Source organism: Mesoplodon bidens (genome assembly GCF_964165515.1).
Source record: "Mesoplodon bidens genome assembly, chromosome: 2".
In the NCBI taxonomy this organism is placed as follows: Eukaryota; Metazoa; Chordata; class Mammalia; order Artiodactyla; family Ziphiidae; genus Mesoplodon; species Mesoplodon bidens.
The window spans coordinates 21,842,516-21,858,129 of record NC_138177.1 but is presented as its reverse complement, the minus strand read 5'-3'; the positions used below and the strand labels follow the sequence as shown (position 1 = coordinate 21,858,129).

At 40.5% G+C, this 15,614-nt stretch overlaps 1 protein-coding gene across 3 annotated transcripts in view; it reads left to right on the top strand.

The window, feature by feature from the left end:
* Positions 1-13,456: 13,456 nt before the first annotated feature.
* NVL (nuclear VCP like) overlaps positions 13,457-15,614 on the top strand; it is an 82,007-nt gene continuing 79,849 nt past the window's right edge. Inside the window, exon 1 of one of the 3 annotated variants that reach the window (XR_014015059.1) lies at positions 13,457-13,751. Coding sequence is in view for 2 of the 3 variants with exons in the window: in XM_081224259.1 (XP_081080385.1) it covers positions 13,695-13,751 (57 nt within the window). In the remaining variant the exon portion in view is untranslated. The remainder of the gene's footprint in view (positions 13,752-15,614) is intronic. The other 2 variants (XM_081224259.1, XM_081224258.1) reach the window with 2 other exon arrangements.

Sequence of the window (15,614 nt, the reverse complement as noted above, 5' to 3'; positions counted from 1 at the left end):
TTTGTTTGGTATGGTGGATTTTTATCTTGCTCCTTCATCTGCTCTATGTTTCCCTGTCTTCTCATTTTGCTTCACTTACTGTGTTTGGGGTCTCCTTTTCACAGGCTGCAGGTTCGTAGTTCCCATTGTTTTTGGTGTCTGCCCCCAGTGGGTAAGGTTGGTTCAGTGCGTTGTGTAGGCTTCTTGGTGGAGGGTTCTGGTGGATGAAGTGGATCTTGTCTTTCTGGTGGGCAGGACCACGTCTGGTGGTGTGTTTTGGGGTGTCTGTGACCTTATTATGATTTTAGGCAGCCTCTCTGCTAATGGGTGGGGTTGTGTTCCTGTCTTGCTGTTGTTTGGGATAGGGTGTCGAGCCCTGTAGCTTGCTGGTCGTTGAGTGGAGCTGGGTCTTAGCGTTGAGATGGAGACCTCTTGGAGAGCTTTTGCTGTTTGATATTATGTGGAGCTGGGAGGTCTCTGGTGGACCAATGTCCTGAACTTGGCTCTCACACCTCAGAGGCACAGGCCTGACACCCAGCCATAGCACCAAGACTCTGTCAGCCACACGGCCAGGTATGTGGGAAGTTTCTTGCCTTTTGGGAAGTCTCAGGTCTTCTGCCAGCATTCAGTAGGTGTTCTGTAGGAGTTGTTCCACAAGTAGATGTATTTCTCATGTATTTGTGGGGAGTAAGGTGATCTCCACGTCTTACTCCTCCACCATCTTGAAGGTCTCTCCTCCCTTGTATCATTCTTTTCATTCATTTCACTTATACATAAGCATGTATGTATGTATGTATACTCATATATATGTATATATATATTTGAATACATTGTTGCTATTATTATTTTGAACAAACTTAGAACAATCAAGAATAAGAAAAAGTTTTATTTTCCTTCATTTATTCCTTCTCTAAAGATCTTCCTTTCTTTATATACATCTGAGTTTCTGACTTATACTGGTTTCCTTCTCCCCGAAAAACTTCTTTTAACATTTCTTGCAAGGCAGATCAACTGGCAACAAATTCTCTGTTTCTGTTTTTCTGAGAAAGTGTTTATTTCTACCTCACATTTGAAGGATAATTTTGCAGGATACAGAATTCTAGGTTGGTGGTATTTTTCTCTCAACACTATTACTATGCTAACACTAATCAAAAGAAAGCAGGAGAACCTATATTAATTTCAGACAGAGCAGTCTTCAGAGCAAGAAAAATTATGAGATATAAGGGAAAGCAATGCATGATGATAAAAGATCAAGTCTCCAAGAAGACACAACAATATTTAATGTGTACGCACCTAACAACAGAGCTTCAAAATATGTGAGCCAGAAATTGACAGAACTGCAAGGAGAAATACATGAATCTACTATTATAGTTGGAGACCTCAACAGCTCTCTAACAGAAATAGATAGATACAGCAGGCAGAAAATCAGTAAGGACATAGCTGATCCCAACGATACCATCAATCAACTGTATGTAATTGATATCTACGATCACTTCAAGAGCAGAATATACATTTGTTTCTCAAAATGAGAAGACAAGAGCAGAATATACATTTGTTTCTCAAACTGAGCTGTTCCCTCACTTGCTGGATGGTTTTTTTCAGTAGATTCTGGAGAAAGGATACATGGATGTAAGGATACATAGAGGCTTAGTATGTCTAGGGATAGCTTTGTTCTACTCCTACTTTGATTGATAGCTTGAATTAGTACAGAATTATAGGTTGAAAATTATTTTTCAGAATAATTTTGACACCATTGCTCTACTGTTTTCTAGCTTGTATTAGTGCACACGTTGAAAATTTTGTGCCGTTCTAAAATTCTTGATACTATGGATGTATCCTATTTGTTGTCCCTGGAAGATTTAGGATCTTCTCTTAGCCCTGACCTTCTGAAATGTCATGATAACATGTCTTCTTCATTGTGCAAGGCACTCAGTAGGCTTGTTGAATATAAATACTCATGCCTTCCAGTTCTGATACATTTCAAGGGCTGTTTCTTTGATTATTTTTTAATAGTTCATTTGTTTTCTTTTTTATATAAATTTATTTATTTTATTTATTTATTTTTGGCTGCGTTGGGTCTTCGTTGCTGCACATGGGCTTTTTCTAACCGTGACGAGCGGGGGTACTCTTCATTGTGGTGTGCAGGCTTTTCCTTGCAGTGGCTTCTCTTGTCGCAGAGCACAGGCTCTAGGCGTGTGGGCTTCAGTAGTTGTGGCATGAGGGCTCCATAGTTGTGGCTTGTGGGCTGTAGAGCGCAGGCTCAGTAGTTGCGGCTCACAGGCTTAGTTGCTCCGTGGCATGTGGGATTTTCCTGGACCAAGACTCGAACCCATGTCCTCTGCATTGGCAAGCAGATTCTTAACCACTGCACCACCAGGGAAGTCCTTACTTCTTTGATTATTATTTTTTATCTCTGCTTTCTCCCTTCTAGCTTCATAAAACTTCTTTTAATTATAATTGAGACCTCCTAGACCGAGGCTATTTCCTGTCCTTTTTCCATCCCTGTGTATTTTGTGTTTTGTCCTCTGATTGTTCTTTTTTATAGCATCCTCTTCTTATTTCAGTGATACAGAATCTTCTCATTTCTATGAGGGTATAAATTTTAGTATACTTTAAATATTTTGCTCTGTGCTTTGCCTCTGTTTCCTCTATTCTCTTCCCCCATTACTTTGTTTTGGTCTGTTCAGTTCATGTTGCTGATTACTGGGAAGCACACTTTGATCCTTGACAGTCTTTTCATATGTTAAAAAAAAACCAAACACTAAAAAGGTGGTTGGGGGAATTCCCTGGCAGTCCAGTGGTTAGGACTCCACACCTTCACTGCCGAGGGCCCAGGTTCGAGCCCTGGTCAGGGAACTAAGATCCCACAAGCCATGCGGCATGGCCAAAAGAAAAAAAAAGGTGGTTGGAAGTTCATTGTGGATGGGTAGGGCTGGTTGATTAACGGTTTCATGTGTGTTGATCAGTCATGACCTAGTTGATCAGTGGTTGACTCTCACCTCCTCAAATGTGGATCTTTTCCCTAGGGCCCTGCAGTTATTCCAGAAAAGAATCCAAGCTCTTGACTACAGTAGTATAAGCCAGGCTGCTAGTGTTCTGAGAGACAAATGGGGAAATGGAACTGTGGTTTCATATTTGAAGACTTTCACTTAATCTTCTTGTTTTCAGTGTTGTGCCTCCTTTCTGTTCTCTGCTATGTCTAGTCAGTACAATAAGGGAAGAAAAAATACTTATGGGCTGGAAAGGAGGATATTAATTTTGTCTGTGTAGATTGTCTTATTAACAAGGTTGGAGGACACAAAGTCAATACACAAGAACCAAGTGCATTTTTATATACTACCAATTAACAGTTAGAAATGAAAATTTTAAAACAGTACCACTTATAATATCACCAAAAAAGCATGAGATATTTAGGGATAAATTTAATAAATTATCTCCAGGATCTTTTTGTGATAATACAAAACATTCATGAAATAAATCAAACAATAAATGAATAGAGAGATAAAGCATGTTGTGGATTAGAATACTCAAAATGGTTAAAATGTCAATTCCTCCAAAACTGGTCTATAGGTTCAATGCAATTCTAATCAAAACCATAGCAGAGGGACTTCCCTGGTGGCACAGTGGTTAAGAATCTGCCTGCCAATGCGGGGGCACAGGTTCAATCCCTGGTCGGGGAAGATCCCACATGCCATGGAGCAACTAAGCCCGTGTGCCACAACTACTGAGCCTATGTGCCACAACTACCGAGTCCGCATGCCTAGAGCCCATGCTCCGCAACAAGAGAAGCCACCGCAATAAGAAGCCTGCGCACTGCAATGAAGAGTAGCCCCCATTTGCCACAACTAGAGAAAGCCTGTGTGTAGCAATGAAGACCCAATGCAGCCAAAAATAAAATTAAAAAGAAAAAATAGCAGGATTTCTTTTATAGAAATATCAAGCTTATACTAAAATTTATGTGAAAATGCAAAGGAGATATGATAGCCAAGAAAATTTTGAAAAACAAAAACAAAGTTGAAGAATTCACATTACCTGATTTAAAGATATGTTAAAATCTACAGCAATCAAGACTTTGTGGGACTTCCTAGTGGCACAGTGTTAAGAATCTGCCTGCCCATGCAGGGGACATGGGTTCGAGCCCTGGTCCGGGAAGATCCCACATGCCACGGAGCAGCTAAGCCCGTGCACCACAACTACTGAGCCTGCATGCTGCAACTACTTAAGCCTATGCACCTAGAGCCTGTGCTCTGCAACAAGAGAAGCCACCGCAATGAGAAGCCCGTGCACCACAACAAAGAGTAGCCTCTGCTTGCCGCAACTAGAAAAACCTGCATGCAGCAACAAAGACCCAACACAGCCAAAAATAAATAGATAAATTTTAAAAAAAGGACATTGAGACATTGCGATATTAATATAAATAGAGAAAGATAGGTAAACGGAACAAAATAGAATGTTCATAAAAAGACACACATATATGTGGTCAATATATCTTTTTTGATAAAGATGCAAAAACAATTCAATAATCTTTTCCAGAACATGTTATTCTATAACTATTGGATATCCATAGGCAAAAAATGAACCTTGGCCCAGAGTCCTTACCTCATTCACAAATTAACTCAAAATGGAACCAGACGTAACTATAAAACCTAAAAGTACAAAAGGAAAAGACTGTGATGAAACTTTTCATTGGTGACCCCATACGCAGTAAAGCAGGAATGCAACATCCTCAATATTGTAAGGGAAAAATTCAATTGATATTGATTGAACATTATATCAGTTAACCAAGCTGACACATAACTTACATGTCTTCCATCTAGTGCCAAACACAAAGAAATGTCACATAAAATGAAGCATAAAAAATAAACACTAAGGTAATTAATTAAAAGGTGGGATTACCCTAGTTTCATAAACCCAAATCAGAGTAAAGCAGTAAAACTGGGCTGAAAATCTCATGAGAGAATTTTCGCTATGTATAGACCGCAATCATCGCAAGCTGAGACTTCAATGTCCAACTAAGAAAGTAAATCTAAGACCAAAACCTCATATGCAGCAGAGGAATGGCATAAATTACAGGAATCCTATAGAACAGCTCCATTTATAAGCAGAGTTGAGGATTAATAGAGATATAAAAAGCATATGGAAGTATCAAGGAAGCTTGACTTTGGATAGAAAAAAGAGTCACCCAAAAGGAATCAGAATTCCCATTCAGGGCCATGCTTATATTTGATCTCATTCACACTCACATTTACACTACACACACAGGATATATTTCTAAGGTCTGAACTTAATAGGGAAAAAATTTGTTCATGAATGAGGGAAGCACTGACAGAAGCAAACTACCAACTGAACAAAATAAAATATAAAGAAAAGACATTCGAATATCTGAGGTAATGTAATATTAAAAAGGTGCACTTTAAAATAGTGGAGAGGGACTTCTCTGGTGGTGCAGTGGTTAAGAATCTGCCTAACAATACAGGGGACACAGGTTCGATCCCTGGTCCGGGAAGATCCCATGTGTTGCGGAGCAACTAAGTCCGTGTGCCATGACTACTGAGCCTGCACTCTAGAGCCTGCGAGCCACAACTACTGAGCTCATGCACCACAACTACTGAAGCCCACGTGCCCTAGAGCCTGCATGCCACAACTACTGAGCCCACACGCTGCAACTACTGAAGCCTGCGTGCTCTAGGTCCCACATGCTGCAACTACTGAGCCCGGGTGCTGCAACTACTGAAACCATGCACCTAGAGCCCGTGCTCTGCAACAAGAGAAGCCACCACAGCAAGAAGCCTGTGCAACACAACGAAGAGCATCCCCCACTCACTGCAGCTAGAGAAAACCCACATGCAGAAACAAAGACCCAACACAGCCAAAAAAAAATACACATTCAACAAGCACATCAAATACCAAGTAGAAACACTGAAAGAAAACTCAAAAGAGATTCACACCAAGAAACATTGTAATCAAATTATTTAAAGCCAAAGGTGGAATTTCAAAATCAGCCAGAGAGAAGTGACTAGTCTTGTACAAGGGAGCCTCAATAAGAGGAACAGCTGATTTCTGGTCAAAAAAAATCACAGACACCAGAAGACACTGGGATAACATAATTAAAGTACTGAAAGAAAAGAAACAAAACACAACAAAATTCTAAATGAAGAATTCTAGATCCAACAAAACTATCCTTAAAAAGTAAAACATAAGACCTAAACATAAAAAATGCCTAGAAGAAAGCATATAGGAAAGCTTCATGACATTGGATTTGGCAAAGATTTCTTGCATATGACACCAAAAGCACAGGGAAAAAAAGCCAAAAAATAATCAAATGGAACTATATCAAACTTTAAAACTTCTGTGTTTTAAAGGAAACACAGTGCATCAAAGGAAACAACAGAGTGAAAAGGTAACCAATGGAATGGGAGAAAATATTTGAAATCATATATCTGATAAGGGATTAACATCAAGAATATATAAAGAACTGCAAATCAACAACACAAAACCAAATAACCCAATTACAAAATAGGCAAGAACTCAAATAGACATTTCTCCAAAGAAGATATACAAATAGCCAACAAGCATATGAAAGGATGCTCAACATCATTAATAATCAGTATATGGCAAATCAAAACCGTAATGAGATATTTGTTCACACCCACTAGGTTGACCACTGTCAAAAAAAAAAAAGAGAGAAAAACAGAACATACCAAGTATTGGTGAAGATATGGAGAAAATGGAACTCTTGTGTACTGTTGATGAGAATGTAAAATTGTGCAGCCCTTATAAAAAATAGAATGGAGGTTTCTCAAAAAATTCAAACTAGAATTACCATATGATCCAGCAATCTCACTTCTGGGTATATATACAAAAGAATGGAAAGCAAAATCTTGAAGGGATATTTGCACACCATTGCAGTATTGTTCACAGTAGCAAAGAGGTGAAAACAACCCAAATGTCCCTTGACAGAAAAATGGATAAAGAAAATGTGGTATACCATAGAACATTATTCAACCTTTCAAAAGAAGGATATCCTGTCACATGCTATGACATGGATAAACCTTTAGGATATTATGCTAAATTGAAATAAGCCACCACAAAAAGACAAATGCTGAATGATTCCACTTATATGAGATACTCTAGCAGTCAAACTCATAGAAACAGAGAGTAGAATGGTGGTTTCCAGGGGCTGGGTTGAAGAGGAAATGGGGACTTTTTGTTCAATGCATACAGTTTCAGTTTTGCAAAAGGAAAAAGTTCTAGAGATGTGTTGCCCAACAATGTTAATATGACTAACACTACTAAAATGTACACTTAGAAATGGTTAAGATGGTAAACTCTGTTACACGTTTTTTACTGAAATTTAAAATGTTTTTAAATGAAGCAAGAATAAAGACATTCCCAGATCAACAAAAACTGAGAGATTTCTTTGCCAGTAGACCTGCCCTACAAAAAAGGTAAAGGGTGTCAGTCCTTTAGGCTGAAATAAAGGACATTAACTTGAAACCACATGAGGAAATGAAGAATTCCGCTGAAAGTAACTACATAAGTAAATTAAAAAGGCGGTATTAATTTAATTTTGGTTTGTAATTCTTCTTTCTTTCCTATATGATTTAAAATACAACTACATAAAACTATAATTATAAAGCTATTGATGGGCACACAATGTATAAATATGTAATATGTGACAAGGTAATGAGGGGGACAAAGCTATATATATAGTAGCAGCAAAGTTTATTCAAAGTAGATTGTTACAAATTAACATGTTTAATTGTACTTTCCAGGGCAGCCATTAAGAAATTAACTTTAGGGAAATGCAAATCAAAATCACAATGAGATTATCATTTCATACCCACTAGGATGGCTGTAATTAAAAAAAATAAAAAGACAGAAGAAAGGTTTGGGCAGGATATGGAGAAACTGGAACCTTCATACACTGCTGGTCGGAATGTAAAATAGTGCAGCTCCTGTGGAAAACAGTTTGGTTGTTTTTCAAAAAGATAAACATTGAACGCCCACATGACCTAGCAATCCCAATCTTAGGTATATACCCAAAAAAACTGAAACCAGGTATTCATAGAAAAATTTGTATACAAATGCTCATAGCAGCATTATTCTTACAAGCTAAAAAGATGAAATAATCCTAAATGTCAACCAACTGATTAATTGATAAGTAAAATGTGACATATCTATACAATGACATCTTATTCAACCACAAAAAGGAATGAAAAAAAAAAAAAAAGGGATGAAGTACCAGTACATGCTACAACCTGGATAAACCTTGGAAAGAAACTCTGCTGAGTGAAAGAAGCCAGACACAAAAAGCCACATACTGTATGATTCCATGCATATGAAATGTCCATAATAGGCAAATCCATAGAGATAAAAAGTAGCTTAGGGCTTCCCTGGTGGTGTAGTGGTTAAGAATCCGCCTGCCAATGCAGGGGACACAGGTTCGAGCCCTGGTCCGGGAAGATCCCACATGCCACGGAACAACTAAGCCCGTGTGCCACAACTACTGAGCCTGTGCGCCAAAACTACTGAGCCCACGTGCCACAACTACTGAAGCCCACGCACCTAGAGCCCCTGCTCCGCAAGAAGAGAAGCCACCGCAATGAGAAGCCCGTGCACTGCAACGAAGAGTAGCCCCCGCTCGCCACAGCTAGAGAAAGCCCGCGCACAGCAATGAAGACCCAACACAGCCAAAATAATAAAATAAAATAAACAAATTTATTTTTTTTAAAAAGCAGCTTAGTGTTTTCCAGGGGCTGGGGAAAGGGAGGAACTGGGAGTGATTGGTTAAGGTATATGGGGCTTCTTTTGGGGATGATGAAAATGTTCTCGAACTGTGTATCCATGATACTGGCCCAACACTGTAAATATACTAAAAGCCAGTAAATTTTATCTGTGATATGGTTTAACTGGTAAATTTTATGTTAATTTTACCTCATTTTTAAAAATATTGAACCATGCACTAAAATGGACACATTTTATTATAGATAAAAGATACATCAATAGAGTTTTTTTAAAAAAAGAGTAATGATACTGAATTCTTATTCAAGAATCTTTTGCTCTTCTTGACCATTTGCTCTTTCACATCAATCTTAGACTCAACTTTTGAAATTCCTCCAAATTACCCATATCCACTCAAATTAATGTTGGTTGTGAATGACAGAAACCTCAAATACTGGTGATCTAAACAAGAAAGAAGTATATTTCCTCTCTTTCTCTTCCTAGAACAGGTCAACTTCTTTCCTGCTTTAGGGACTTGGCACACTCTCTCTATCTGAAATTCTCTTTCAGCAACCAGTTCTGCTATCCTTAAGGTTCTCACATGTCACATTCTCAGAAATTCTTCTGCTAACTACTGAGACTCAGGTAGGCTGCTTTTGCTATTCTTTATCACAGTACTCTGATTATTTATGCCACAATTTTCATTCATTTACTTAGCAATCATTCACTGAAAACCTTCTGTATAAAAGGTACAGTTCCAAGGGCTATGAAATCCTCATTATTTGTCATTTTTGTAATTATATGTTGTTTTGCCAGCCCACCACTTGACCCTCTCACTAGAAAATAAGTTCCCAGACCATATCTGTTTGATCATCACTGTATCCTCTGACTTTAGCATAGTAACTGCTATATAGTAGACAAACATTTGTAGATCGAATGTATAAAATGCCAGCTCACATATTATTTTTATTTTATTCAAGATTAGAGACATGAATGAGGCATTCATCTCAAAGGAGAACAAACTTGATTAGAAATCAGAATTATTGGCCTTTAAAAAATAAATCAAATCAAAGATTTTTTTTTCTTAACCTCAGAAAACATGGATACAGACTCAGTCTCCAGCTCCCAGCAAGCAGGCAACCTCCTTTTTGAACCTCGGTAAGGAACCTTGGTCATGCACACTCTCACCATTTTTCTCCATGGTCCTGTTATACATTGATGACCATATAATTAATTGTCCAAACTGGAACACTTATGAGAGATAAAGATGAAAAACTGAATATACAAATGAACAACGGCCAGACTCTGTAAAAAAACAAAACAAAACAAAACAATACTCTGACTTATAATCTGCAGCAACCAGTCCAGGAAACCAACCTACTATCTGCAGGTACCAAACCAGGAAGCCAGCCTGCTATCTACAGGTTGGACTTGTAGGAAGGCCGAACAATATCTCTAGCAAACAATCCAGGAAGCCAAACAATAAACCCTGTAGCATTGGCCCCAAATGTCCAGAACTCCATTGACAGCTTCTCTAATTTTCGTCCCCGCTTCAAACTTAGGACTCACCAGAGAAAGCCAAATATACTCCCCTAACTAGTCACATAGGATGCCCTGCATTTAGTTAGCCCTCCTACAGCTTCCCCATACCAACTGTCTTCAATCAGGGCATATCTGAAACCTTCCCTTTTTCAGCTATAAAGCTTTCCCAATCCTTTACCTGCCTTTCAGTCTCTGCCAAAATGCAAGTGATGGTGGCCAACTCCCTTGCTATTATTGCAAGCTCTGAATAGTCTTTGCCTGTTCTCACTTGGGTGACTTTCATTTACTTCCACAAAAGGAATACTGTTAATAATTGTGCTTGATCAAGAGGCAAAAATCGGGACCGTCTTGAGTAAATCAGGACATAGATCACCCTAATTAAGAAGCACAATTAGACAAGAGGCTGTTTGCTAGTGAGATACAAAATTTGGGAGGGCAAAGGTATGATGAACAGAAGGTGAAATGTGCCACTACCACTAGGTGGGGTTGCACCATTAAAGAATGGAGGACAATTCAATTACTGCAGGAAGTTCTTGAGATGTATATGTACTCAAGTTACTATTCGGTAATGTTTTTGGTTTAGGTGTATGGTACTGTAAAATCTAAACGCTGGAATTAAGGTAAAATTGTCTTCAGGGCAATGATTACTGGAAATAATTCCAATGGAAAATGTTCTAGCATACAGTTATTGATGCCTAGTATTAACTTACTTTCAGTTATTGCCTACTGCACCTGATGCAGTAAATAGGTGAAAAACATACTCCTTGCCCTTAACAAGTTTGCATTCTAGAGTACTTAAGGTCCAAATGAGTTACATAATTTTCAGGGCCCAGTGCAAAATTAAAATAAGGGGCCACTTGTTCAAACAGTATTAAGAATTTCAAGATAGCAACTGCAGAGCATTAAACCAAGGGTGGAGCCCTTCCGAGCACAAAGCCCTTTGCAGCTGCACAGATCACACACCCATGAGGCTGACCCTAAGTGTAGAATAGTACTCTCCAACAAATTACAGACTAATACACTATGCTGCTTGGTATATGTTGTAATGCTGCCGGGCCCTTTAGCCTGTTTTATTCTATGTGGTACATTTGGTATGCACAGAATAGAATTACATTTAAAAAGTTACTGGAGGGGCTTCCCTGGTGGCGCAGTGGTTGAGAGTCTGCCTGCCGATGCAGGGGACACGGGTTCGTGCCCCGGTCCGGGAAGACCCCACATGCCGCGGAGCGGCTGAACCCGTGAGCCATGGCCGCTGAGCCTGCGCGTCGGGAGCCTGTGCTCCGCAACGGGAGAGGCCACAGCAGTGAGAGGCCCGCGTACCACAAAAAAAAAAAAAAAAAAAGTCACTGGGAAATGAGTATATTTGTGCTATTTGCTGTAAGGAATCTTCACTAAAGTTTAATCAAGCACGTAAATACTTAATCTAATTTCAAATATTATAAAAGTTACAATTATAATTATTTTGCTTTTCCCCATAAGACTCAAGGGCAGGGCAGGGACTTATACTGGTAGGTATTCAGTAAATACTTGTTGAATGAATGAAAGGAGGCTTCACTGGGTGGAGATTTTAATAAAAGGAAATAACAGGAAAGGCTGTAAGGGAATGGTTAGCTAGGATGCTGAAACTCATAGGCTGGCCAGGAAGGACATTGTAGATAAGAGGAAATGTCAGTGAAAGCAAAGTGCTGTGTATAATTTATTTATCTGTTTATCATTATTACCTTCCAATAGAACTATAAGTCCCATAGAAGCAGAAATCTTTTCTGTTTCTTCATAGCTGTACTCAGTGCCTGTGACATAGTAGGTCTTCAATAAATATTCATTGGCTGAATAAATGCAGGCAATGCTGCTTAGCTAAAAGCAGAGTACCTATATAGTGAAGAAGTAGGAAATGAAGTTGGAGCCACGTTGCCCAATGCTTTGAATATCAGAGTGAGAATCTATACTTCATCCAGTGTACAGATAACAACCATTAAAAAGAACAGTGTTATACTCTAAACTCTGAACAGAAAGTAAGTCAGTGGTAACCTGGCTAGAAGATTATCTGCTGTCGACTGAAAAAACGCATACCCTAAAAGTTGAGGATTATGTTTTATTTGGCAGACTTACTGAGGACTATAACCCTGGGAACCAGCCTCTGTGATAGCTGTGTGATCCAAAGAGGTAAGGGAGGAGCCAGGATGCATAGGAAGTTTCGCTGAAAACAAAAACAAAAACCTTTAGTTGAACATCAAAATATTACTGCTAATCACAAAAAACAGACATCTCAAGTCAATGATTTTAGTGCTTTTTTTTATTTATGGGAAGATGCAAGAGTCTGGCCTTATTGAAATTATACCTTTGATATGCACCTTAACTATCTCGGGTCAGTACCCTGTTTTTCTCCATCCTGAATTCCTCTCAGGGTGCACCACGGGGGGCAGCAAGAGTGGCCGATGGCTTTATGGCCACAACATCCTTTGTTTACTAAAATGGCGGGCAACATGCTTTATCCACACTGTCAACATCTCACCATCTTCTCTTAATTCCACCTCCTCTCCACACCTCAACACACTACTTAGGCCACACTTAATATTGTCATAAGCCAAGTAAGACCTCAAATAAGAATACTGAAAACACGATTAAAACAAGCAAACAAACAAACTAAAGCCAGTAAATTTTTTGATAATGGTTCCTTTATTTGTGTCTCCTTCGCTGCAAGTTGAACTTCTTGCGGGCAAACACATACGTTTAATAAAATTCTGGGCTGTTTCTAAGCCAAGATGGAGTCTGCCACTGGATGTGCTCAGTGAATTATCTGTCGAAAATACCATAATAGCAAGTGATTTCCAAATGTAACAGATGGTTTGGTTATCTGGGTAAGCTAATCTTTCCTTCTCTTTTGACACCAAGCCCCTTTGTCGGGTCTCAGTAATGCGGCGTCACTGGGTGGGAAAGCAAGCAGCAGGGTGGCGGTGTGTTTTTATCCTGATCTAATCGTCCCAAGTATCTAGTTTTTGTTTTGTTAAGATTCTAAGTCAAGATTAACTTTACATTCGCAAACGGTGAGCCTGGAACGCCTAGAGTCTGACAACCGAAACCGGCTACAAACACATGCGGAGGGAACAAGCGTCCGCACAAACCTCCCCGTAGCCGCCTATGCGCCTCACCTCACAGTTGGGAACAATAAAGTTGAGCGTGTTCAAACGGGTCCTTGTCATCCAGGGCCTCTCGGACGAGCCTGTAAAATAAGACTCCTAGAAACTCCCTGCTGCTTTCAAGTCTTCGCCGTGTGTTTTCGGTAGTTTTTTTTCCTCATTCGCCATACAAAACTCCTGAGGGGAACGGCACGGGCTAGGCCGCCTTGGGGACCATTTCTGGGGGAAGCTGGCCCGGCAGTCGCCGCGGGCAGCCTCGGGGAGGCCCTCGGTTCACGTGAAGCCCAGGCTGCGGCGACGGAAGCAGAAGCGATGAAGCCCCGGCCCGCGAGGTTTGTGGATAATAAGCTGAAGCAGCGCGTCGTCCAGGTGTGTATCCCGAACGGCCAGGACTCACAGTGGTCCGCGTTCGGGGCCCAGGGTCACCGCAGGCCCCTTCTCGGGGGCCTCCCAGCTCGAACCTGACTTGCCGCCTGCTCTAGTCTGGGTGGGGGCGTGGGGCTGTTGACAACTGCGCTTCTTCGCGAGCGGTTCCCGGCCTTCCCTTCTGACTGTGGCGCGGGGTTTCACGGAGCAGCCCGAGACCGTGGGAGGCTGCGGCTTGATGGGCCCCTGCCCGGATCTTCTTGACCTCAGTGCAGATCAGCAAGGAGAATGCAGATGGCCTTTGAGTTTAAATCATCCTGTCTTGTGAAGTAGGGACGGAAACGTTCTTTGAAAGCCCGTGTGGGCGAAGCGCTTTGGGGGCCATAAAGAATACGTTAATTTCCATTCTCAGGAAACTTGGGGTCAGGTTGGGACACAGTAAATACAGGTACTCTGGATCTGACTTTATAATGGACACTTTACCTACTTTTTTTCATTTTCATAATCCCCAGTGGAATGCATTGTGTGGTAAATGTCTTGGAATGGTATAGTCAGCACGCAAACTTAGTTAGAAAAAGAGACAGATAACTTTAAGAGCTATATACTCTCCCTCTGTCTCTTTTACTTTTCCGGCCACTGTACAGTCTCCTTTTTGGATCTGTGTTTTCCTACCATCTGTTGGAAGCGCCTTTGAGCACCTGTGCTCTTACCTTCTCTTTCGTTAGCCTCGTACTTCTCTCTTATCCATCCCCACTTCTAGGTGATCTCATGCAGTCTAGTACCTTTAAATACTATTTACACATTCATGACTTCTAAATTTATATTATAATCCAATGCAGATTTTATATTGAATTCCAGATTGATATATCTAGCTGCCTACTCAACATCTCCTCTTGAGTGTCTGATAGATATTTCAACTTAACGTATCCAAACTAAACTTTTGATATTCTCCTCCAAACCTGTCCTTTCTTAGTGTTCTTTATTTCAGTAAATAACAGCCATTTGTTAAGGCCAAAAACCTTAAGACTCATTCTGATTTTTGCTTCCTGTAACAAATTAATCAGCAACCTCTTTGGCTTTACCTTCAAAATATACTTCAAACCTAACCACTTTTTACCATCTCCTCCAACATCCTAGTCCAATACCACACTCCCTATTAGAGTACTGCAGTAGCCTCCTGATTGATCCCTTTGATTCTGGTTTTACTTAAAGTCTGTTCCCCACAGAGCAGCCAGGGAGATCCTTTTAGAGGGAAAATTGGAGTTTGCCAGGGCCCTGCTCAAAACCCTGCGGTGGACTTTCAGACATTTGGAGTAAAATCCATCCTAAATAGCCCTATGTACTGTGGCCCCATCTACCTTTTTGTCCCTTTTGATCTCTCCCTTGATTACATTGTCTTATATACATGGACCTTCTCAGACATGCCAAGCACAGGACTTTCGCTGTTGTAGTTCACTCAGTCTCAATTACTCTTCCTCTGGATGTTTGCACAACTTGCTCCTTCACTTTATTCAGGTCTCTGAGCAGTGACTCCTAATGGCTAAATCCAGTGGCCTCTTCTCAGTCATTGCCACACTTGACTGCTCTTCAGCATTTGACATTAGTGGTTTTCCTCTCTTGCTTTTACTTTGGTTCATTATAAAAGTAATAGGTTCTGGGCTTCCCTGGTGGCGCAGTGGTTGAGAGTCCGCCTGCCGATGCAGGGGACACGGGTTCGTGCCCCGGTACGGGAAGATCCCACATGCCGCGGATCGGCTAGGCCCGTGAGCCATAGCCACTGAGCCTGTGCGTCCGGAGCCTGTGCTCCACAACGGGAGAGGCCACAACAGTGAGAGGCCCGCGTACCACAAAAAAATTAAAGTAATA